The 23,871-nt window shown below is 42.1% G+C and overlaps 1 protein-coding gene across 7 annotated transcripts in view; it reads left to right on the forward strand.

Moving 5' to 3' along the window:
* The window catches only part of KATNAL1 (katanin catalytic subunit A1 like 1), a 104,352-nt gene extending 82,465 nt beyond the window's left edge, over positions 1–21,887 (forward strand). For 5 of the 7 annotated variants that reach the window (XM_058688587.1, XM_058688553.1, XM_058688562.1 and 2 more), the window contains 2 exons: positions 1,164–1,290; positions 2,899–8,541. In XM_058688587.1, the coding sequence (XP_058544570.1) occupies positions 1,164–1,290; positions 2,899–3,097 (326 nt within the window). In that variant the 3' untranslated portion in view covers positions 3,098–8,541. Of the gene's footprint in view, positions 1–1,163; positions 1,291–2,898; positions 8,542–11,431; positions 13,163–19,042 lie in introns of those variants that run through there. The other 2 variants (XM_058688578.1, XM_058688569.1) reach the window with 2 other exon arrangements.
* The last annotated feature ends 1,984 nt before the right edge of the window (positions 21,888–23,871 follow it).

The following is a 23,871-nucleotide window of genomic DNA, read 5'->3' on the forward strand; positions in this document are numbered from 1 at the left end:
GTGATGGTTTTTAAGAAAGTTATAAAGTCCTGGGGAAAATGGGGACATTTTAATCTGGATTGTCTATTAGATGATTCTAATGTACCAATGTTAAATTTCCTGGCAAGTATGTTAGTTGAATGGATACCTTTGTTCTTAGGATGTACATGCTGAAGAATTTAAGATGAAGTGTGATTGCCTACAGCTAGCTCCCAATTCAGGAAGCAGTGGGGAGGAGGAGAAGGGAGTGATAATGGCAAAATGTTGACAATTGATGAGTCTAGATGGAAGATAAATGGGTGTTCATTGATTTTTTTTTTAAACTGTAGATTTAAAATAAATCTAAACTTTTCAAAAGAAAAGTTGGAGAAAATTAAATTTAATTTGATATATCAGGAAATAGTAGAAAGCCAGATCCAACCTAAGTTTGCGTTCTCTTAGTGTGCTGTATTAAATAGCGAATTTGCCACTAAAACTGATGGTAAAAAAAGCAGGCATGATGGGTTATTTAAATAATTCTGTACTTCATTAGAGCTTACACAATACACATTCTCATCATACTGGAACATTAGATGTCTGTGGGCTAGCTCTCCAAGTAAAAATACGTTAATATGTTTTTTGCGACAATTGCCGATTTCCTCTATCATAGGAAATCTTTTCTATATCACACTAAAAGGTGAGCAAAGTGATTCACAGGAGTTAGTCCACGTAGTCTATAGTTTTATAAAACTAGGCCAAATGTTGTTTTACTAAAAGAATGTCTGGTACTTGCATATTAATGTTGAATATTAATGATTTTATTTTTAATAAGGATTTTATTTTTCATGAGGGATCACAAACCCTTTGTTTTCAAATCCGTATTTCACAATCTTCTTCACAACTTTTTGAATATATATGTTTATATCTTAAGAATATTTACTCTGAAGTCATTATATTTCCTATATTTCACAATCTGTGTTTAAAACTCTCAGTTTTGTTTCAATTTTTAGTTATTGAGCCCAGGCACATAGGAAGTTAAATAATTCTGAGTCATGCAATGAGTTGGTGATACTAGGTGAACTCAAGTTATTGACTCCTTTTTGCATTAGTCTCTTTCTTTTCCTAAATGTTGGTATGCGATTTCTCATCAAAATGATTTGTGAAGTAAAACATCTAACAGTAACAACAAAAAAATCTTTTAACAGCAAAAGGAAGAACGGAGCTTCTGAAGATCAATCTTCGTGAGGTTGAACTGGATCCTGACATTCAGCTGGAAGATATAGCAGAAAAGATTGAGGGCTATTCTGGTGCTGATATAACTAATGTTTGCAGGTATTTTTTTTTTTAATAGTCTGTGACTTTTAGATATCAGGTATAGATTTGACATGAGGACTGGTCTTAAAGTCAGTATAGTTATTAAAACCTTTGATGTGAAAGCAGCAGTCCATTTCCTTGAAATGGTTTCTCATTTGTCTTCTTCTTTTTTTTTTTTTTTTTACATAGCTTCATTGGTCATTGTTAGATGAATAAATATATAACAATATGGTCACCTTTTCTGTCTTTGGTTTTTAAGAAATTTTACTTGGTAATAATGATTTTGACAAGCTAAGGTCAGTTTAGCCCTAAATTGGAGCCTAGCTGCATCAACATAAAATAATACTTCGTTTTGGTTAGTATTATTTTACCGCATGCAGAAGAGCAAGCAAAGTTGATCAATTTAAGCTGGGAAATATATAATATATACTTATATATTTAGTAACATCATAATTTAGTGACATCATAATTTGTAGATAATTCACATCACCCAATCCTTTTAAGCTGGGAAATATATACTTCTATCATGTTATATAAGTATATATTACATATTTCCCTTTCAATTTAGTGACATAATAATTTATAGACAATTTACATCACTCAAAGAAGAGGATTTTCTTTTCTTTATTTGGGGGGGGAGGGGAGAGTGCAAGTGGGGGAGGAGCAGAGCTGGAGACAGAGGATCAGAAAGGGGGTCCGTGCCGACAGGCTGACAGCAAGCAAGCCCGATGTGGGGCACGAACACACGGACCGTGAGATCATGACGGGAGCCGAAGCCAGACACTCAATCCACTGAGCCACCCAGGCGCCCCAAGAGGATTTCCTTTTAGTTGTCACCTTCTTAACTGTACTGAAATTGACATCAGTAGCCTTTCTTTAAAACTATAACATCTGTTATTTCTCACTCTGTATATTAGTATTTTTCATGTGCATCTGAGTTTAGCGGCACATAATCTCACAGTAGTTTCTAGTGTCACTATAATAAAATATATAAAATTTTGAAGTTTTGGTTGGGTTGGCTTCCTATTAGCTTTTTCGTGAGCATTATCTGCCTCTTCGAAACCTTGATAATAATTTACAGTTGATCAGAGTGGAGCTGAAAATAAGATCTGGAAGAGCTAGATTTTATCCCTTTAGTAGCCCAGCTATGCTCCATGTGGAGAATTCCACATCCACTATATGTAGATACATTCATGTTCCAAAGAAGGAGTTTCCTGGCTTTACCTCCTCTAATTAGGTTATAGACAAACTGGTATAAGATTTGAATTATGTTAACCTTAGCCATGTGTTCATTTTCAAGTATGCAATTCAGTAGTTCACAATTCACTTCTGTTTCCTAACTTTCTTGGCTGTCTTTGAAGAGCAAGTGAGGAAAAGGAAATTTGGTACTAGCTGAGCCTAACCTAGACTTTTTGGATTCATTAATAGTACATTTTGTGTTTAAGTCATTTACATCCTGTTTTAACCTTTCTTGCACCCTCAGATAGCTCTAAAATGGGAAATTCTGGGCAGCATTGTAAAAACATAGAAAATGATCTTTTGAATGTTTTGTGTTAACTTTCTTACAGTTGAAAGTGTTTAAAACATTTACATCAGTATGTATTCACTGATTTTGTATGTTTTTAGGGATGCCTCTTTAATGGCAATGAGACGGCGAATCAATGGCTTAGGTCCAGAAGAGATCCGTGCACTTTCTAAAGAGGAACTTCAGATGCCTGTTACCAAAGGAGACTTTGAATTGGCTCTTAAGAAAATTGCTAAGTCTGTCTCTGCTGCAGACTTGGAGAAGTATGAAAAATGGATGGTTGAATTTGGATCTGCCTGAATTTCTGTCAGCTCTTTCATTTCTGGTATTTTTACTTATAAAATGTGAAGAAATTCCCTGCAGTTTTTTTTAAAAACAGGTTTAAAACTTCTCATTGGAGAGATTTTTCCCTTACAGGAAAAAAAAAAAAAGAAAAACCCAAACCACCGAGAGTATAACCGTAGTTGAGAAATGAGAAAAGCTTACATAGAGAGCCTGGTAGTCTCCACCACCTGGCTTTGCGCTGGTATCCACGTGTGCACATGTGAATAGTGCACATCCAAACCAAGGTGTCAGGGAGGCCGAAGGAAGCGCTTCGCGTGCTCTTGTAGAAACTTGTTTACAAAAGGTTTAGAGGGACCTCTTTTTCTCACGTGCGTCTGTTGGCTTTTTTTGCTTTGTTTTCTTCTATTCTTTGCTCTGAACACGAGGGACCTAGATACGTTGACTTTTAACAGCAACACTGCGTTTGCGTCAAATTCCTCGTTCGTTGTTAAAAACGAGAGTTTGGAATTAAATAATGAACTTGTTAGTTAAGCCTTTAGAATTCAACTCTTACTGTTGCCGTCTATCATATGGTTGAATTTGAACCCTTCCTCCCCCCACCATTTCTTCTGTTAGCCATCTCATCATTTCTTCAGCTGTACATATCCTCATGCCTCGTGGTCTTTGAGACGTTTTGTCAGGTGGTGTCTCTGGGCTTCAGTATTTTTTGCTGGTACTTAACATTTCACGTTGGAAGGATGAGAAGAATGTAGTGATTGCATCAGATGCATTTCTTCATCCTAGACTTCTGGGTTTGTTTTCGCTTTTCTTTCAATACATTCAAATAGATAAGACCTTTACTTTCCTCAGCTCTAGCAATGTTTGATTTTTGCTGAACTTGACTTTCATATACTAAATAAATGCGTGGGTGTTCGAAACAAGTCCACTCTTTTGTGGCTAATGCAAAACAAAACAAAAGTCGTTTTAATTATCCAGATAGCTTGTTTAACACAATAACATTGTACATAATGAGTGATGTTCATTTGAAAATTTTAGAATTATTCCTTGTCTAGGTTGAGAACTTGTACACCGCAGTGTACGTTAGGATAAGATTAGGATAGAAATCTGACATGCACATGTCACGGTCAAAAGAGGCCAGAGAAAGTAGATGTGTCTAATCACAAGTAAAATATCCTGGTGTTAGTTGTTTTAAATTACATTTATCCCATTTTGGTTGGGCATCCTATGCTTTAATGGTGATGCTTTTTAAAATTTGTATTTGATGAGATCTTGAAGTCTCAATTTTGGAGAGCAGCCACTGGTTTAAAACTAAAAATAATAGAACTTTTTAGATACGTAACAAAAAAGCCCTTTTAGTATCTTGCTTTAAGAGATTTTTTTCCCCTACTAAGAATTGCATAATTTTCAGATAACTTAAGTCTGATTCTAAACTCCAGTATTTTATAGAATGCTATAAATTACCCCCTGCTTCCCTGAGGTATAGATTATAAGAGTTAAAATCATAAGGCGTCGTAATTTTATTTTAACTCTTTTTTATTTAATTCCTTTAAAAAAATTGAAATAAGTTTTCTTTTATTCATGACCTTTTAAAATAAATAAATGATCACACTAAGATAATCTTGCAAACAGTTGCCATCTAGTAACATATTTTTTTCCCCTGAAGTCCTAGGGGCAGTCGTTAATACATTTGTGTTTTGATTGCTAAAACTTCTATTTTGGTTGACTAGTTAGACCCTTTTTCTAGGTTTTGTGTTATTTGTGTGGGTATGTATTTCTTCTTCTTTTTAAAATTCTTCACGGATAATAGCATGGTGATCGCGATTTTTAAAAAACTATCAGTTAAGTAGTATTTGGACACTCAAGCTTCCTGGAACCTTATCTGCTTTGTTGAGAGTCAGCTGTGCTTTTTTATTTCCCTCATTTCTCATTTTGCTCTGTCAGTGGATGGCAAATGCTTTGTATTTCTTTTTTCTTTCTTTTTTTTAATGTTCATTGTTTATCTTTGAGAGAGAGTGAGTGGGAGAGGGGCGGATAGACCGGGGGTGGTGGGGGGGTGGGGGGCAGAGGACCTGAAGCGGGCTCTGGGCTGCCAGCCGGGAGCCCAATGCGGGGCTTGAACTCATGAATCGTGAGATCATGGCCTGAGCCGAAGTTGGACGCTCAACTGACTGAGCCACCCAGGCGCCCCAATGCTTTGTATTTCTTAAACCCCTTAAAGGATCCCAAGGAGCTTCCCCAGGTCTTCTATCCGGCCTTTACTGTACATCCTATGTCCACTGTCTTTATTGCAAGACAGGGTGTTGCCTTACCCAGAATGAGAAAATTGTTGTCTTTTGCTTTTTTTCTATGTTGCATTATCAAATTAGAAGGATGTGGTTCCTTTACTTCATCTGAAAACATGAGTGCTTTGGGCTCTGCAACAAAGTGATGTTAGGACTGAGTTTTGTGCAATTCTGTCTTGCACATACCTGATCAGATAGTCCCTTTGTTCAGCCACCTTGCACTGGTTGCTTACTGTGTACAAGACCCTTGGAGGGGGCGCTCTGTGGCTTACAGAGTTGGGCCAGGTTGTCGTGCAGTACTGACTCTGGGCCCTTTCTATAACTACACCGTGTGGCTTCTGGCTCCAACTAATGAGATGAGTCCACATCATAAAAGGAGAGGCGCAGTAATCTGTGTGTGCTTTGGAAAGATAATATTTACAGGTGTTTCTCTTTTTCCTTTAAATGTTTCAAAATAAGAAATTTGTTTGAACAAGGTCACTATTATAGATCTGGCTACTTTCATGAATCATTTCCTAAAGTTCATGTTTACGGTATAAACACGTACCCATGTAATTGTGTATGCACGTTCCGTGTTTATTGTGAACATTTTGCTCTCACAATCACTTTATTTTTTAAAGGAAATTTGTGTTGATGAAATGTGCCAGATAAATGGCTTTTAACTGTAGGCTGAAACCTTCTAGAAGTCCAAGCAGGAAAATAGACGATGGTATCACAGATTTTTATCTTCTCGTCAGTAGCAGTGTAGAAATTCTAGAATGATCAAAAACACGCTTTGGGCTTGGACTTCTATCTTCTGAACTACCAAGACAGCTTGGAACAGGAAACATGTGGTCTAGCTGCATAATTATGGGCTTCAGTTGAGCCCCTGAGATTACAGTTTTTATGATGTGATATTTGACTGTCAAAGTATAGGCTGAAACCACTAATTACTCAAAAAGGGGGCGAGCAAATATCTGGTGAATCTCCGATGAACAAACATACAACCACGTCAAGAATAAAATGTGCGTTAACAGCCCAGATTTATAATGTGACTGTCACTCTACCACTTGGCTAATGTACCTGACTCCTCTGAACACAAAGTTATTGATATTCTGTAGGTTTTGCACAGCTTGAGTTGCTGTTAACCCTTGCCTTGGAGGTTTCTTATATGTACACTCTTGAATCTGTGATGGGAATTGTAAAACAGGAGCCTGTTGGCATAATTACGTGTCACTCTCCCCCACTCTGACTGCAGCTCGAGTGAAGGGCTTAGGCAGGTATTTTCACATTGTGTGGGCCTTGGCTTCTTCAGTGTTAATCTTGATTATTGCGTCTTTTCTGTGTAATAGTAGGGCCCCACTCTTTCCTTCATCATAAGTGATAAATCGCCTTAGCTTGTATCCTGTGTGATAGGCATAAAATGTTAAGGATATTTTCTGGCCTTTTCCGAGAAAGGGCCACATGAACTTGCGTGAAACAGTAGTAATTATTCTTTTCACATTTTTTTGTAACTTTTGTTCCTTAACTGTTTCGATTGTATATTTTTTACATGCCACTTAATCTGTGATGCACATAATATTTATGTGAATCTAAAAATCTGTCATAGCAGAAAAGAATAGGAATTACAGTTGGAGGGCTTGTTAGGGAACAAAAGTATGTGAGCCCCAAATGTTATATTCTCATCTCCTCTACTTATTTTGGCAGAGAAAGCTAGAAACTCCATTATAATTACTATATTTATCTATTTATACCTTCAAATTGGGCTTTTCATACTTATTTAATTTTTAAGAACATTTGCTTTTTTTTTAAACGTTTCTTTATTTTTAAGAGAGAGCACGTGAGCAGGGGAGGGGCAGAGAGAGAAGGAGACAGAGGATCGAACCCACAAACTGCGAGGTCATGACCTGAGCTGAAGTAGGATGCTTTTAACCGGCTGAGCCACCCAGGCGCCCCTAAGGACATTTGCTTTTAATTTTGTTTCTCAATGTGGAAACTGTGGGAGTACGTTAAAAATAAAATCCCTAAGATAATAGATACATTTTTAAACATTCACAGATTAACAATAATTCTTGAAATATTTATTAGGTTTTTTTGGCTCTGGACAACTCTTTAGCTCTATGGTATTTCTAAATTTCCGAGTGATTTATTAATAAAAAAAAAAAAGGAAAACTATTAAGGTAATATCACTTATTCTTTTTATTTTACCATTCTTATTTCTTGATCAACCTTAGTTCATTTATGTCTATAAATCAACTAGATACTGCTTTGTCCCCAACAGTGTGTAGGTTTTTATACATTTGGGAATTTGGGAATTCCCAAACAAATAGGGAATTAGCGTAGAGGTTTTCTTCCAGTAAACGGGCTCCCATTTGATTTTGTGTTCAAGACTATAAAACGCACTTTTGTTTGACAACCTCTGACATGACTAAATATTGCCCTTTGGAAAACCTGAATCTTTGCACTTGTTATCTCCAGAGTCTACCTCAGTCACCCAGGCTTAGTTTTAGGAGGAAATGAACTGAAACCATATTTAAATTCTGTTCATCATCTATGCAGACTTGTTTCTTCAAGTACTTCCTTTTCTCTCCTCCTGCCCTTTTCCCGCTGCCTTTTTTTAAATCTTGAAGTTTTTATTTAACATACTTGCTTTTGCAAAACCGTCTATTCCAAATTAAGCCTCTGTGACATGTCTGGAAGATCTTAATTCCCTTTTTTGGTATGGCTTCATTATTGGGATGTGTTTCATTTCAACAAGCAGTTTCAAACACAACACACATCCCCCTCTTTTCTCGTGGCTTCATAAACGCAAAGTAATGTGATGACATGAAAAATCTTGGAACCTAACCGTTCCTGTGTCCACTTTCTAAGAACCCACATGTGTTTTCTGAAAACGCACAAAAGTGGACACACATCTGTTCACGTGTTGATACGGCAACAGGGCATCGACTTCAGGTACCGTTGTGTGGGGACAGTTCCCAGGGAATCATTACACGTTAAGACGGTTTATGTATGGTTACGAATTTTGTCTCAGTGTTTGTCTCAGTATTTTGACCCTAATTTAAAGAAAAAGGTGTTTCTGAATTGTATTTATTAAACGTGCTTTTCCTTACATTCTGTGCTGCTACTTTGCTGGTCTCATGAGCTTAGTTGTCTCTGTGCATAGGTTACGATTGGGTAATAAATCTCTAGAGTGTTGCTTGTTGGTGTTTTCTTTGTGGTTCATATTTGATCTGTGGTCACTGCTGCACTTACTGCCGTTAATGAGAGTAAGAAACCTTTCACTAGTAAGAAATGACTTTTCCAAGTATCAGTTCTTAAAAGATCACATACGGTAAACCTGACCTCTTCCGTTTGCCACACGTTATATTACTGATTTCAGGGTTGATGAAGATGAGAGAGACTTTTCAATTAATTCTAACTGGTGTAATAAATATACTTGCCTTATTTATAGGACGCCACTGTAAAATGGATATCTCGTATGGTGACTCTTCCAGATGCCTGTATCTTATCTTATTTTATGAATCCCCCTCCATTTTTTAATTCGTGGACTTTATTTTTTTGAGCAATTTAGGTTTACAGAGAAATTCAACAGTGGGGAGAGTTCTTCCTCCCTGCTTTGCTCCGTCCCCCGCCCCGCAATGCTTCAAGCCCCCTTTATGAATATCTTGCTTTAGCATAATACATTTGTTATACTTGAATCAATATTGATACGTTATTATTACATAATTACTAAAGTACACAGCGTACATTAAAGTTCACTCTGTGTGGTACAGTTGCGTGGGTTTTGATAACAGTATAATGTCGTATATCCACCATCACGGGATCGTACAGAACAGTTTCAGTGCCCTAAAAATCCTCCTGGCGCTGACTGTTCATCTTTCCCCTGCCCCGCTCCTCTGGCAAGCACTGATTTTTTTTTAACTGTCTCTGCACTTTGCCATTTCCAGAATGTTACATAGTCAGAATCATACTGTTACTTAACAATATGCACTTAAGGTTCATCCGTGTCTTTTTGTGGCGTGATAGTTCATTTCTTTTTATCACGGACTAACATGGATGTTACATGGATATTCCAGTTTGTTTGAAGGACATCTTGGTTGCTTCCAAGTTTAAGAAATCGCTATAAACTACTAAAAGCATTCATGTACAGGTCTTTGCGTGGACGTAAGTTTTCAACTCATTTGAGTAAATACCTAGGAATGCAGTGGCTGGAATATGTTGGTGTTTTAAACATACTAAATTAAACATACTAAAGAGTCTGTTTAATTTCGTAAGAAGCTGCCAAACCATATTCCACGCGAGCCGTCCCAGTTTGCGTCCCCAGCCGCAGCACGTGAGCGTCCCGGTCGTCCCACATCCTCTCTGGCATCTGGTGTTGTCAGTGTTGGGATTTTGCCTCTGAAAAGTGTGTCCCCGTATGACATTGCCGTCGCCATTCCCAGTTCTGTAGTGACAGGGCACGCATCTCCTCATATGCTTATCTGTTTTCAGTTGGCTTTTATCGAAACCTTGCCAGAATGTATCACACTTGTTCTCCGAGTTTGTAACAGAGAACTTGAACTTCACCTTGGCTTTGTGATTCGAGGTCATCCTGAAGATATGCTGCCCCCAGCAGCTGGTGGGGGGCAAAGTAGCAGCGTTTTTCTGTCTGTCGCTCACTGGCCTTTGAGTTTTGGTGTTTGCTCTTAACAGCATTTTTACTCTTCTGTCATCAGACTGACAACCTCTATTCCTCTTCCAGGTCCTGCCCCCAGTCTGTAGTGAACCCAGTGAAAGAGTCGTTAGGCTTGTTCGAATTACGGGTAACTTCAGGAGGACAGCCAGCTGGGGATGAGGACTGGTAGGGAGCTGCGGTCTCTGAGCTCTGGTGCTGTGTGTCATTTCTCTAGGCTGTGTGTGGCCTTCTTAGCTTTATCTTTGGTGCCCAGAGGTGTTCCTGGCAGACCCAAGGGCGAAGTTGATGTTTATGCCTGATTATGTTGTCACGTAGTTGTAGAATAATAGTTCTAGCTGGAAGGCGCCCAGCATCCCTTTAATCCCACAACCGCACCCGTCTTCTTGCTGTGACCGTTGCTGAGGATGTGCTCTATTACAGGCTGTCCAGAAAAGAATTAGGTAAATGGGACAAAAGAATAGGAAACATTTGTGCCTAGGGCCTTCCCACTCCCTTTGGTCCTTGCTCCTTTCTCCAGTACGTGTTTCCGATGCTGCCTCGTGATGTGTCGTGCGGATTGGCTCACGTGGCGGCGCGTACTTGAACGTTGGGGTGTTTGCCCGGTGGAGGCAGGACTGAGTTGGGAACCGTGGGGGGAGGCGTAAGTATCGCCCGGCCAGCGTCAGCTGCCGCCTTGCAAATGGATAGCCGGAAAGGCAACGTGGGCTGTCAACTCAGGCTCGGATTCTGGAGGCAACTCCCTGCATGCTCCCTTCCTTCCCTGGCTGGACGTGACCTCAGGCAGATACAGCTGGCCCAGACAGACACGGGGATTCACCTGGGATGCGTCCGGCTCCTTGCTCACCACCACCGCTCCTGTCACACCAGGACGGTGTTCACGGGCTACTTCCTATCCCCTTCATGATCAGAAAAGTCTCATGGCCAACTCTTCTCTAATGTTAAGTTTCCTGAGATCTTCTGCGGACCTTTCACGCAAGTTTTGAGAGGCACTCAGCAGCAACCCAGGGTGCTGAGACCTGAAATTGGGAGCAAATGACTTGGTCCAGTCCCCTCGTGTTACAGGTGAAAGACCGGAACGCAGAGAAATGTTCTGATGTGCATTCAAGGTCACATTTTGAACGGGGAAGTAGCACTTGTATCTATTTTTGATCTGAGACAATGCTACAGAGAAGCTGTAAAGCAAGCAAGCAAAATGTTTCCTGAGGACCTTTAAGCCTCTGAAGCATAGCAGTGGAGACTGTTCACCCAAGTTAATGATGGTTAAAAATAAGAAATAGGAGCTAAACTGACACCATAGATTGGAACTAACGTTTATAACGTTTGCTATGTGCTAGACACTTTACCTTACCTTTATTGTTTTATTAAATCTGTGCATTAGCTCTAAGATTTACTGTTACTCTCTTTTTGCAGAAGAGGAAACTGAGATTTATAAAGTGACTTGCTCTAGTCATTTGGCCCCTAAGAAGCGGAGGAAGGAATGGACCTAGGTCAGTTTAGCCCCACAACCTGTTTCTTTGCCATAGTCCAAGATTACTTTTAACAGTGTAAATGCAAAAGTACTCAATTCTTTTCTTTTTAAAAAATTTGTAATGTCTATTTATTCTTTGAGAGAGAGAGAGAGAGAGAGAGAGAGAGAGAGAGAGAGAGAGAATGAGCAGGGGAGGGGCAGAGAGAGAGGGAGACACAGAATCCAAGGCAGGCTCCAGGCTCCAAGCTGTCAGCACAGAGCCCGATGTGGGATTCAAACCCACAAACTGTGAGATCATGACCTGAGCCGAAGTCAGATGCTCAACCGACTGAGCCACCCAGGCACCCCTAAAAGTACTCAATTCTTGAAATAAATGTTACACTCACTCATTTTTCTAAGGTTAGTAATCACTGTTACCTTCTGTTTCCTATGATGCTTTTTTGCCAGGAGACTTTTAGGCTCTTGTGTTGTGGGATTAAAGTGAATTGGAGAATGTCACTGTTATTTGCTGTAGGTGTATATAAATATACACCTTCTTGATTTTCAGGACAGGCTTTATTATACGAACCAGTCATTCTAAGAGGTTCCACAAATTATATTTAGACCACCAACTTAAGCGACATAAAGCTCCATCGGTTATTTTTATTAATAAGATCCCTGACAGTGCTCTGCCCACTGGATGACAGCTCCAGAGTCATTAGCTGTGTGTATGGTCACCGTCGGTTACCAGGAGAGCTGGCCCTGGGGTTGGGGTCTGTATTTGAAGCACTACCCCGGAGCTGAGTTTACTTCTGAATGTTCAGGATGTTTCCAATTAGCACATCTTGAATAGCTTCTTTAGACAAATAACTAATCATGGTATGACTACTGTATTACAGAACATAAATCTTAAACTATAGTGTTAGTAATTATTATGTAATTAGAGATGAATGAATTAAGCCTCGTTTGCAATTTGTAAAATACCTCAAGTTATTTTTCAAACATTTTGAAACATGTTTTGTAACATTTCTCAAATGTACTTTACCAGGCATACTTCCTCTAATTTTCAAGCCCTTGTGTATTTTAAGGGAGATTTAATCCATATGTTTCTGATTCATTTACACTTAACTCATCAAAGTTATTTTTTAAGAACAATTTGGTTTCCAAGCAGCCTTAGGAACCCTTGTCATGAATTCCGTCAGCCTTTAAAAGCCTTTTCCCCAATCAAAACTTTTTTCCTCCAAAGATAAATGTGGATGAAATTTCGGTTTACAACGCAGAGCCCGTATTTCAAAATCTAAGCTGGTTCTGAATTTAGTGTAATAAGTTGTTCTGCCTTTACTGAAAGAACTGGCTTAATTTGTTTCTCTTCAAAGCAGGCCTCTGCAAAGAGTTTGTAATAAATAACAGTGTGCTTTCTTGAAAACACAGTGCGCTGACGTTCTATACTGCCTTCCCGAATTCATAGCACAGGTGACAAATGTGGGTCGATCAGACATGGCAAACAAAATGAACTGTTTTGGGGGGCCCGTCATGTAACTGATGAATACGTGTACATATTCAAATATACACGCATACATTCATAAAAGGCTTACATTCTTATAGATTACCTTTTTTGTTTGTTTTTACCTGTACTTAAAAATTCAAGCAAGACTTTGCTGTATTCTGGATTAAATTAATAACTGATCGTGAAATGACTGTAATTGTTCTCATGTCTCTTCAGAAATGTTCCCCACCTGAGATTTCGTTCACCGGGTTTGTGTGGCCCAGGAGTCGGGCTGTGAGCACAGCTTTTTGTGTAGTTTTAATTCAACGGGGTGGGGTGATTGTATGAAATCTTCTTCGGAAAAGTAAGGTCCTTGCAGTGAAGGTGGAAGGCTGACAGCTAATTGGACAGAATGTCATACAGCACAGTGACTCTGGAAATGATTTGCTGAAACACAGCACCAGAGGAATGAATGTTGTTCGAGGCAGCTAGAAGCCATATTCAGAAATATTCACATTAAAAGAAAGGTACCATTTTCTTGGGTTCTCATCAGAGAATTGCATGAAACACATATTTGCTAATTGCAAGAAACCACCTCGTTAGTTCCTGTTTTTGGTGGAAACTATCATTTTCTCCCTGAAGTTTTTAATGTGGGATAAAAACATCTTTTTCTGTACTTTTCAGGGCATACCAATTTCTTATATATCTTGCCAGTTTGTGCTGTAAATGAACTCTTAATATTTTATGAAAAAGCATTATGATAGATGAATTCCTTTTTAAGAATTAACACTACTTTTTAAAAATTCAAACGAAAATGAGAAACCTCTTGCATGAGGGGATATTTTTACCTTTTACCTTATATTTTTCTATGTGATAATTACTTAGAAAGGAAATATGCTTACACATAAAGCAGTATGTATAGAAATCAAGTTGGTCAGTGCTTGTGTTTCTGTCTCCCAAAAGCCTTTGGCCTAGAAGTCAGTCATGATTCCATCTCATTTCATACGACTCCTAGGACAGGACTGTGCTGGCCATTGTCACTGGTGACCTGGGACAGTGTTCTGCAAATTTCTGTGATGATGCCTCTCCATCAAGAAGTGATTTGTGAGTTTTGCACCCTGACTGTATTGATAGCTTGCAGAACATTTGTAATTTACAGTAGTTTTTGTGTGCAAGTTATAACAATGTTCACGACATTAGAAAATTTAGAGACCGAAAATATGAAAACATTGCCAAATAATTTTGTTGGTACAAAAATGCCCTCTAGAAATTATGAAGAGTGTTTGTACTGAGAGCCGTGAGATTAAATACACCTCATTTGTAATTTGTAATTTACAGTAGTTTTTGTGTGCAAGTTATAACAATGTTCACGACATTAGAAAATTTAGAGACCGAAAATATGAAAACATTGCCAAATAATTTTGTTGGTACAAAAATGCCCTCTAGAAATTATGAAGAGTGTTTGTACTGAGAGCCGTGAGATTAAATACACCTCATTCTTTTTTTTAACTTTAACTTTCGCCTCACTGGGTACAGTGATTTATAATGTATTTCACTGCTTAGTTTTAATGACTGTTGTGGTGAAAAGGTTACTTCACAAAAGTGGATAGATCCAAGTGGAAGAAGTAAATCATTGACTGCAACTCTAAGTCAGGAGCTTTATTAAAAATGATTAAGGGGCGCCTGGGTGGCGCAGTCGGTTAAGCGTCCGACTTCAGCCAGGTCACGATCTCGCGGTCCGTGAGTTCGAGCCCCGCGTCAGGCTCTGGGCTGACGGCTCGGAGCCTGGAGCCTGTTTCCGATTCTGTGTCTCCCTCTCTCTCCGCCCCTCCCCCGTTCATGCTCTGTCTGTCTCTCTCTGTCCCAAAAATAAATAAAAAACGTTGAAAAAAAATTTTAAAAAAATGATTAAAATTCATGCTCACTACGCAGAAGTTTTCATTTACCTTTGGCCAAACCTGTGAACCGCTCGCTTCATTTGGAAGATGTTTAAACAAATAGGAAAATTCTTTCAAGTTTAAGTTGCACATATTAGAGTTTTTGGCAACAAAATCACGGAACAGTGGAAGCCCCTACTCGAGGTCGAGACCTGGGTCTTCCTTCTGCCTGCCTCCCTGCTCCGCGTGTGCCCAGGAATCCTGGCTCTGTCAGCCCCTCCCATAGTGTCCCCCATTCTGCTCTGTCTGGACGTGATAGCTCTTGAACACCATGGGACAAGTTTCATTCCTGTTGTGAGTTTTCCTCTCCCAGTCTTCGAAGAATGCCTGCCTTCTAGATACCATGTGAATGTCACTGCCCATTTCTTCCTTTTCACTTGTCAGTGCACAACCTGCACAACCGTTCCTCCAGCTTCTATGCAAAACTTGCCCCGCAGAGGCGCCAGGTTGTTGCGGCTCTCCTTTTATCCACGTGGGACGTTTCCAGAGCCGCCAGCCGCCCGAGGCAGCGGCTTGCGGCCTCTCCTCGCTGAGGGAGGAGGACGAGGACCCTTCCATCGAATGTGAATGGAACTGTTGAAGGGAGAAGCAAGAGTAGAGCAGAGATTCCTAGTTACTAACAGAAAAGTGCTAAGCTGTGAGAGTCCCGGCTAGAAGGGAGAACCGAAGAGGGAGGATCTGGCGTTTTCAAAGGGAAGGAATCCGCGTGTACTCCTGTGACCAGGCCGAGACTGCCGCGCGCCACAGATGTCCCGTCTTAACTTGCACTGTGTGCGCTCTGGTCAAAGCCTCACTCCTGCTCTCTGGCTGGGGATCTACCGCTGTTTACACAAGGGGTCCGTCTGCCGGGTCATGAGAGGCGTGGTGGTGTTGTGAGGACGTATAGGACTGTCGGGAGGACGAAATGACATCCTGAGTCTAAAGGGCTTATCAGTGTCTGGCACCCTTAGGAGACGTGAGCCGCGGTGCTGCGCTGGCCCCTGGCAGGCACTCCCGGAGCCGATCGCCGAATTTTAAGGGAAGGGGCAAGCCTTTCAACCACGCATAGCTTGGAGTTGGCCTCCGCGGGCCTATTTATGCCACAGAAGCCAGCAAACATTACAAGTCAGGGCTTCCTCCGCACGCCCCCTGGAGCACACCGCTGGTTAGCTATTTTTATTTTGTGTCAGTTTTTTCTCTTTTCTCCAGGCGCAAAGCAGCCCTGGATGCCCAGGCTGGCTGGCTGTCAGTCCCTCTGAACTAAGTAGACGCAATGACGAATAATGTTCCTAACCCCTGCCAGTCACGGTGAATAGGGTCACATTGATTTGCATTGAGCCATTTTTGACTCGGGGTGAACGGCAGTTGGGGATCTGTCAAAATTAGGGGCCACTGTCTTCTCTTACACCGGTACTTTTAATGCAGCGGAGCAGAAATCTAAAGATACCAGAAATCGACCGAAGTGTGGCACTACCCCTTAATTCCCTGTCCAATACAGGGTGAGCTCTATCCAGGCAGTTGCCCACACTGTTTTCAGCTTTTTACCAAAGGTGAGATACTTTTAATTGCCCAAAAAGTTCTGGCCCCCAGCATTGGCATGGCTTACCTAGTGGTTGTAGGCATGTGTCCATAGAAGTGTTTTGCCAGGTATTCGTGAAAACTATTTGGCTATTTTTTTTTTTTTTTTTAAGCAAAGGTGGTAGAGGGAGGAGGAAGAGAGGGTTCTGTTCTCACTTCTTCTAATACCTTCCCTGATCCAAAAACTGGAGTTTAGCGGTAGAACCCAATTAGAACTCTCTTGCCTCATTTAGCACACGATCACATTTCTCGCTATTTACGACAGAAACAGAAAAGTAAGCATAATTTCTCAACAAAGAGGGAATTTACGAGCAACACGATGTTTCTCTTACTGTAGTTAGAGACGTACCTTCTAGAGGGTCCCACAGGGCCTGTGTGCCTTGCTTAAGAATCACAGACTGGAGTGGTAGTTCGTTGGCCCACTGGCTTTTGACAAGGAAGGAAAGGTGTTACGTGATGTCAGAAGGTCTCCGGTTCCATAAAGCGGAGCTTTCCAAGGGTTTCCCTGTTCAGACGTTTTCTACGTAATGCCTGAGGGATCCTGCAGGAAGGGGGCCTAGAGGATCTAAGCAAGATTTATTTTTTCACGCATTTTAATTTGAATCTTAACTAAGATTATTTACGTAAGTCTACTTAGACCTTCATTAAATCATTCCAAGTTTCGAACGTCCAGCAGATTCTGGGTAGAATCCCTGCCTGAAGGAACTTGACCTGCTAGAGAAAGCCCTGAAACAAACCATCACAGAATTCTATGCACCGATGACAGTATGTGGCCGAGAAGTGGTGTGGAGGAGGAAAAGGACAAAGAAGGCTTCACAGAGGAGGTGATGTCAGCCATGTTTTGAAGCATGAAGAGGAGTTCGGCAGGTGGCGAGGGAAGGAATACTAATCCAGGTAGAGGTAACGATCATCGCCTTCCTCTTGACTTGTATCAGAGTGACGGTTCCCTTTTATTAGAGCAAGTTCTTTAACACTCTGTGAGGGTAGGGAGCGATATGATCATTGCCTCCTGTACTTTGTATACTGTGAGAACATCCCCAGTGGGCAATGAGAATCTGTAATCATAGAAGAAGGTCTCCTTTCCTCACTGTGACCCCTTAAGCAAAACCGTCCTGAGGAACACTGACCCGAAGAAACACGTTCGCTGCAGGGTAATGGCGAAGCTTGGATTTGAAATCAGCTGCTCAGCAGAAAATCTAGAGCAAAAGAACCGGGTGTCTTGTCTATGGACATGGCCTGAATAAACACAAATCTCCTTGATATTTGTGTGGCTCCAAATCACCTTCTTGTGATTCCTGGTTGTTGACAAACTGCGTTGCCTGCTTTCTCTAGCGGGATGGCGGCTGGCCCGGGCCACGGCGGGCCACAGAGACACAAGCAACAGTGTTCCCCTCGGTGGTTTGATTTTTACGTGCCGCGGGTGACGAGACAGCTCTGCGGCCCCAGTGTCTTCCCAGTGCTACGAAATCCCCCCTTGTTTTTCCAGGTGCACGTGCGGTCCGTTAGTCCATCTTGGAATCGTCTACGGGACAGAACTTTGTTCCAAGCATGAACCAAGCCTACTTCGTAAATCAAAAGGCGCTTCTTAATTCGCAGTTGTATATTAAATTCGCACGTTTCAGATTGAAATTCGCACACAATCTCTTTTGCATTACTCACCCTTAATAGTAATTTCTTCTGGCTATTGCCCTCAGGCTGTACAGGAATGAAAAAAATAGATTTGAACTCTTTATTTTGACGATGTTCACAGATTGTAAATCTAATTAGTTCTCTGACTTTTTTCCCCCCTCTTAAAGGAACACACATTACCTTCTGAACAAAGTCTGCTAAGTCAGGACAGGTTTGCCTGATAACCATATTCATTTTCCCTAAATTATCTTGTCAGTTCATTTGGAAAATTCATCCATCTTTCTGCCCTAATTTGCTGCATCCGGTTGATGCGTGCCCCTAATAGATAGGATATCCACCTGTGAGATGGTGAGGAAAATCCTGTCCAGGTTAGATAATGCTTTAAGATTGACCTATTTCAGAGTTGGAAGGGACCTTTCTTTCAGATCACTGAATGCAGTGTTTCTCATCCTGGCCTAGAGGATCTGTTTGTTCTTTGAGGAATTTCTAAATCCCGTGTTTTCATTAGGTGAACAGCCACAAGAAAAATAAGCACAGACCTCTCTGAATGGGGGACTGCCACGAGATTTCAGGGGTTACGTGACTTGGCTCCGGGGAGAGGGTCAAGGCTTCCTGCGGGCCTAAGGGAATTTAGATACATGGTGAATTGAGGGCACAGCCATGATGGCAACGTCACGCCCACCTCCAAATTCCTGCGGGAGGCAGCCGGTGTTACATATTTGAATAGTTGTGTATTTCTGGCGTCCATGGTGGTATCTAAATTATAAAGCTGCTGCAGCCAGGAGCATCCATTCTAAGGGCACAGGGTAGCCGAGCAGTCCTGGTCGTTCTTCGGGTATTTATCACACATGGCCCAGTGTTGGGTGCTGGACGGGTCAGCTTTCTGTGGGTAAGACTGAGATAACGAAGCCACCCCAACACTTTGGTGGCTCATAATAGCAAAGGTGTGTTTCTTATTCCCATAGATATGTGGCTTGCAGCTCTTTGGCTGCGATCCTACATCGTCTCATTTGGAGATCCGTGATGCCTTCAGTAGACCCCCCCCCCCACCTGCCGTCCTCATGACCTAGGGAAAAGAGCAAGAGGGCTCAGAAGCACTCAAAAACTCTTAAAAATCAGATGGCGCATATATCATTTCTGCTGTGTTCAGTGGCCAAACCAGGCCACGTGGACGAACCTGTTGTCCGTGAAATAGGGAAATATTATTCTCTCTGCAAGGTGTCGCACGGCAAGGGTAGAGATGTATGAGCCTCTTCCAGGGAGGGGGTTGGACGACTGGGGACAACAATCTACTGCGGGTGACCATCCACCCACGCACCTCACAGCTCCTTGTCGTGCTGGGTGACGGGACTGCCCAGCTGGCTTCCTGTCTGTCTTTTGTTTTCATTTTTTCTTCTTTGGAAGTTTTCGACCTGGGAAGCCAGACTGCTCTCGGGCCGAGTGGATGTTTAGAGACCTTGCCTCGTGCCATTATTTTCCCCCGTAGAGGAACTGAGGTGATGTGCCCGAGATCACACAGCAAAACTCTTGGCTATGCTGCTTACTCTCTTCCCAACATCCACTTGTGAAAGTGTTAGACAGGAATTGCTGCTTTGCTAACTGTAAAAGAAAAACACCTTGATTGTTCCTGAAATCATACCCCATCTGAGAGACAGAGAAGTGAAACAGGACCCGAGTGGTCCATCTTGGAATGAAAACCGGCTCAGTTTTCTATCCCATTTTCTTTCCAGCCACCTTTGTGTGGGAGGCAACCTATTTAAATGTATTATAGAGCATCAACAGAGCGCCGGGAGCTGTTCAGTGCTCTAGTAAAGTCCCAGTTCCTGCCAAGGCAGATCGTGTCTCTGTTTTATAAATAGTCTGCGCCCGGTGCTGATTTGATTTAAAATAAAACTTGCAGGTAGTACTCCGCATGCTTCCTTCGGGTCCTTGTGTGTGTGTGTGGGGGGGGGGGGGGACAGTAGGTGGGTGAGTCCAGGGCCGGAGACGGCAGACAGGGGGCGAGCTGGGCAGTGGCTTCTGGGGAGACCAAAGGGCTTATTTGGTGAGAGGCTCACCAACGGCCTCTGGGCCCCAGTGAACCTCTGACATACAGCGCGTCCGCTTCCCTCCAGGGGAAGCTTGCAGGCAGGCCCCCTAGGGGTGCAGGACTGGACACATCTTGGGCAACAGTTCTAACATCTCTAAAACAGTTGGGAGTTGTCTGCCCTCGTCAGCGCCTTCGACAACACAGGTCACAATCGCAGGGGATGTCTTCAGCAAGGTTGGGGTGAAATGGCACACAGGGTAGAAAGAACACACCCAGCTTCCGCCTCTCGCCCCGGGCAGCGAAAGAGAGGAGGAGGAAAGGACTCTTTGAAAAGGAGTTCATTGAAAACTGCTTTGGCCTCTGGAGACTGGGGGCAAGATGGATCCGACGAGATTTTGAAAAGGCCCATTTCTGTTCTTTCTCTTCCTTTCACCTCCCAAAACATTTTATCGCTGTGAATCAAGTGCCTGGTTCTCTGGGGTTTTCTAAAACCTCCTGTTTTGACATCCCACTCAGCCTGCTCCACATGGAGTCAAAACAATCTCCCCATTCACCGTGGCAGTCAGAGTACCCTTTCCCTAGGTGGTGGGTGTTAGGAAAGCAATCTGACTAAATTTTATTATGATGCACTTGACATTGTGATGCTTTGTGTATTCCACTTCTTCAGCTTGCTTTCCCCAATTTTTCCTCTCTCTTCGGCTATAATTTTGAATTCCCCCTACGTATAAAATACATATCCATCAAGGTTCTAGATAATCAATTAGGGCGATTTTCAGAACCACTCGGGGGAGCTTTTAAAAATACACATGCCTACGCATCCAGGATCTTGAGATCCTGATTTTGTGGGATTCGGAGTGATCTAGGTGTCTGAATTTTTAAAAAGCTTCCTGGATGGGATGCCTGGGTGGCTCAGTTTGTTAAGCGTCCCGCTTCAGCTCAGGTCATGAGCTCAGGGTTCGAGAGTTCCAGCCCCGTGTTGGACTCTGTGCTGACAGCTCAGAGCCTGGAGCCTGCTTCCGATTCTGTGTCTCCCTCTCTCTCTATGCCCCTTTCCCGCTCACTCCCTGTCTCTCAAAAAGAAGCAAACATTGAAAAAAAATTTTTTTTTAAGCTTCCCGGATGATTTTTAATTGAATCATCTAATTCTTTGCTTCCCTAGTAAAGAATTCTTGCGTAGGAAAGCATTTTTCTCTTGTTGCTTGCCATTCTTGGTGAGGGGGGGTGGGGCCGGGGGCGGGAACTGTCTTTCACCTTATATCTTAACAGTACACCTAGAATCAGCTTTGATTGATTTTAGTTGATTTTGATTTTTAAAGTTCGTCAGTTTCTTTTAGAAGAACCCAACAGATATTCTTAGAGTCTATTCTTCCTGCCCAGATTCCCAGCTCGTAAATTTGGCCACGTCCAGGGATTGGAACACTTAACAGTGCTTGGAATTGCTTGATTTAAAGAAGGGCAGAACCCACTCTTACACATGATCTTATTAGGTGGTCCTAATTTCCTCCCCCTTATCCCTTCTTCCTTTTCTTAGGACCTCTCTTTACCTACCTCTCACCTCCAAGGGTTTTTTTTTTACTGTGTCAGAAAGGTTTTTCAATTGTTGTGTCTTACCATTCCCTTTTCATGACCACTCAGCACAATCATGGCTGTGCGTCTCATTAAAATGTATTAGGTTTGCTGTGTTGTAAGTTTTATTTAATGGTAACACTGAGCCCTGTTTGTATGTTGCTCTGATACCATGCCTGTCTACTCAGAAATTAATAAAACAAAATGGGACAGTTGTCTGGTAACATTTCATTTGTGTTTGACTGACAGTTTGGCATCATTGCAACAGAACCCAAGTGTAAACAACAGGCCTGAGTTCACCAGGCTGGCTAGAGCCAGATAGTTGGGTATTCTCATCTTTCATTTGGAATGTTAAAGCCATTGCAATCTCTCCAACTTTCTACCAAGGTGGAGGTGCGTGTGCGTGGGCCTCTGTGGGGGGAAGAAGGATCTTTGCTGAGACGTTTGGCAAGGTCTCTAAGTGATGTCCTTGTGGACAAGGTAGAGAAATGCAACCCGAATGATGGTTACCTGGGTTCTTGGCTAATAGAACGGCCGTATCAAAGGGCATTAATTAGTAGATTTGTGCTGGGCTGGAAAGAAGGCTTAATACCAGGCTACAGGACCTCGTACATGGAGACCCCAGTCTCCAAGTAGTTTCGTAGAAGGTAAAGATGCAGATATCAAACTTCTAGATGGCCCAAAGCTGGGAGGGACAGATTATAGTGAAGGTTATTGAAACAACATTTAAAAAGAGCTCAGCAGGTGGAAGGAAGAGCTAGAATAAGCAAAATGAAATGTAAAGAAATGAAATGGGGCAGAAACAGATACAAAAAGCCTGAGCAATTGCTTGTTGCACAAGTTAGGGAGACCTAGTATAATAGTCCCTGCATGACAAAGGCCTGTGCCCATATGTGTTACCTGAGGGCGTTCTGGCTTCCCAGAAGTTTGTCACGAGGCCCCCACAGGACCGCCAGGCTCGTCAGTGGATCTGGGATCTCTTGAGGGTCTTGATCACCTAAGCTAGTGAGAAAAACCTTGGAACCCGCCGCCCCCCCTCCCCCCCGCCCCTGCCAAGAATCCACATTCACAGCACTGTGGACCTCTCTTTAGACTTGTCACAGGGCATTACAGTCAGCTTCTTGTGCACTGGTCTTGGCTCCTTAAGTGTAAACTTCAGGATAACGACCATGGTTTCCCCGTTTCCCAGTTCCCAGGGCCAAATGCCTGACACGGTCACAGACTGGGGAGTCCGGGGGGTCCCCACAGGCAGGGACTTTCTTCTGTTTGTTTTGTTCACTGCTGCATCCGCGGGACTTAGAACGACGCTTCACATAAGGTCGGACTCAATACACATTTCACGAAAGAATGAAGGTGAACACACAGATGTTCAGTAAATCGTAGCCATTCCTTCTCAGTGTGGTGGTGACATGTCCTGTTTGTAAGTCACTACTTGGCTAGTCTAAAACCCTCAGGGGCTTCACATCTTTTCCATTTTGCTTCTCAGTTCTTAGTCCGTTCCCACCCCTGATTGCATTTGGCATTTACTCGGAAAAGCCCAGCTAGGGCAAAAAAAAAAAAAAAAAAAAAAAAAAAAGTTTGATGTGTCTTTGCAAAGGTAGGTGTAATAGTGTAATGGATTAATCACTGGCAGGAAGTTAAGCGCACGGGGTGAAGTCAGATGGTTCAGGGTTTAGGCTCTGTCTTGGACAAGCTTCTTTATGAGATTTATGACTTTGGTATAAAATCTCCTAGTTTCTTGAAGCCTTGGTGTTCTCATCTAAAAGGGTAGACACTGTTTGTATCTGCAGTCTTAATCAATGTCACTATCATTGTCACTAGTTTGCCAAGGCCTTGGCTCAAAAAAGAGCCTTGAGTAGAGAGGGAGAAAACTCTAGGAGGAATCAAGGAAAAAGAAATCAGAAATTGCTAAAGGCCTGCCTTCAAGGTTGACTTCTTTTGTATGTCAGAGCACCTGCTCCTGTTAGACAAGTAAGCTCTTCAGAGGGGGGAGGTAGAGACCCTGCATTGCAGAGGGAGCTAATGTCTCCATGGTAACAGCACATCAGATTCTGATGTGGGCACACCTGGTATTCTCAGGTTACTCCGACCATATGGCACCTCATATATTTCATCAAGGAAAAAAAAAAAAAAAACCTACCTTGACCTCCCCCTGCTGCGTAGGCAAACACAAGCACGCATGACCCCAACACCCTCTCT

This window comes from Neofelis nebulosa, chromosome 1 (genome assembly GCF_028018385.1).
Source record: "Neofelis nebulosa isolate mNeoNeb1 chromosome 1, mNeoNeb1.pri, whole genome shotgun sequence".
In the NCBI taxonomy this organism is placed as follows: Eukaryota; Metazoa; Chordata; class Mammalia; order Carnivora; family Felidae; genus Neofelis; species Neofelis nebulosa.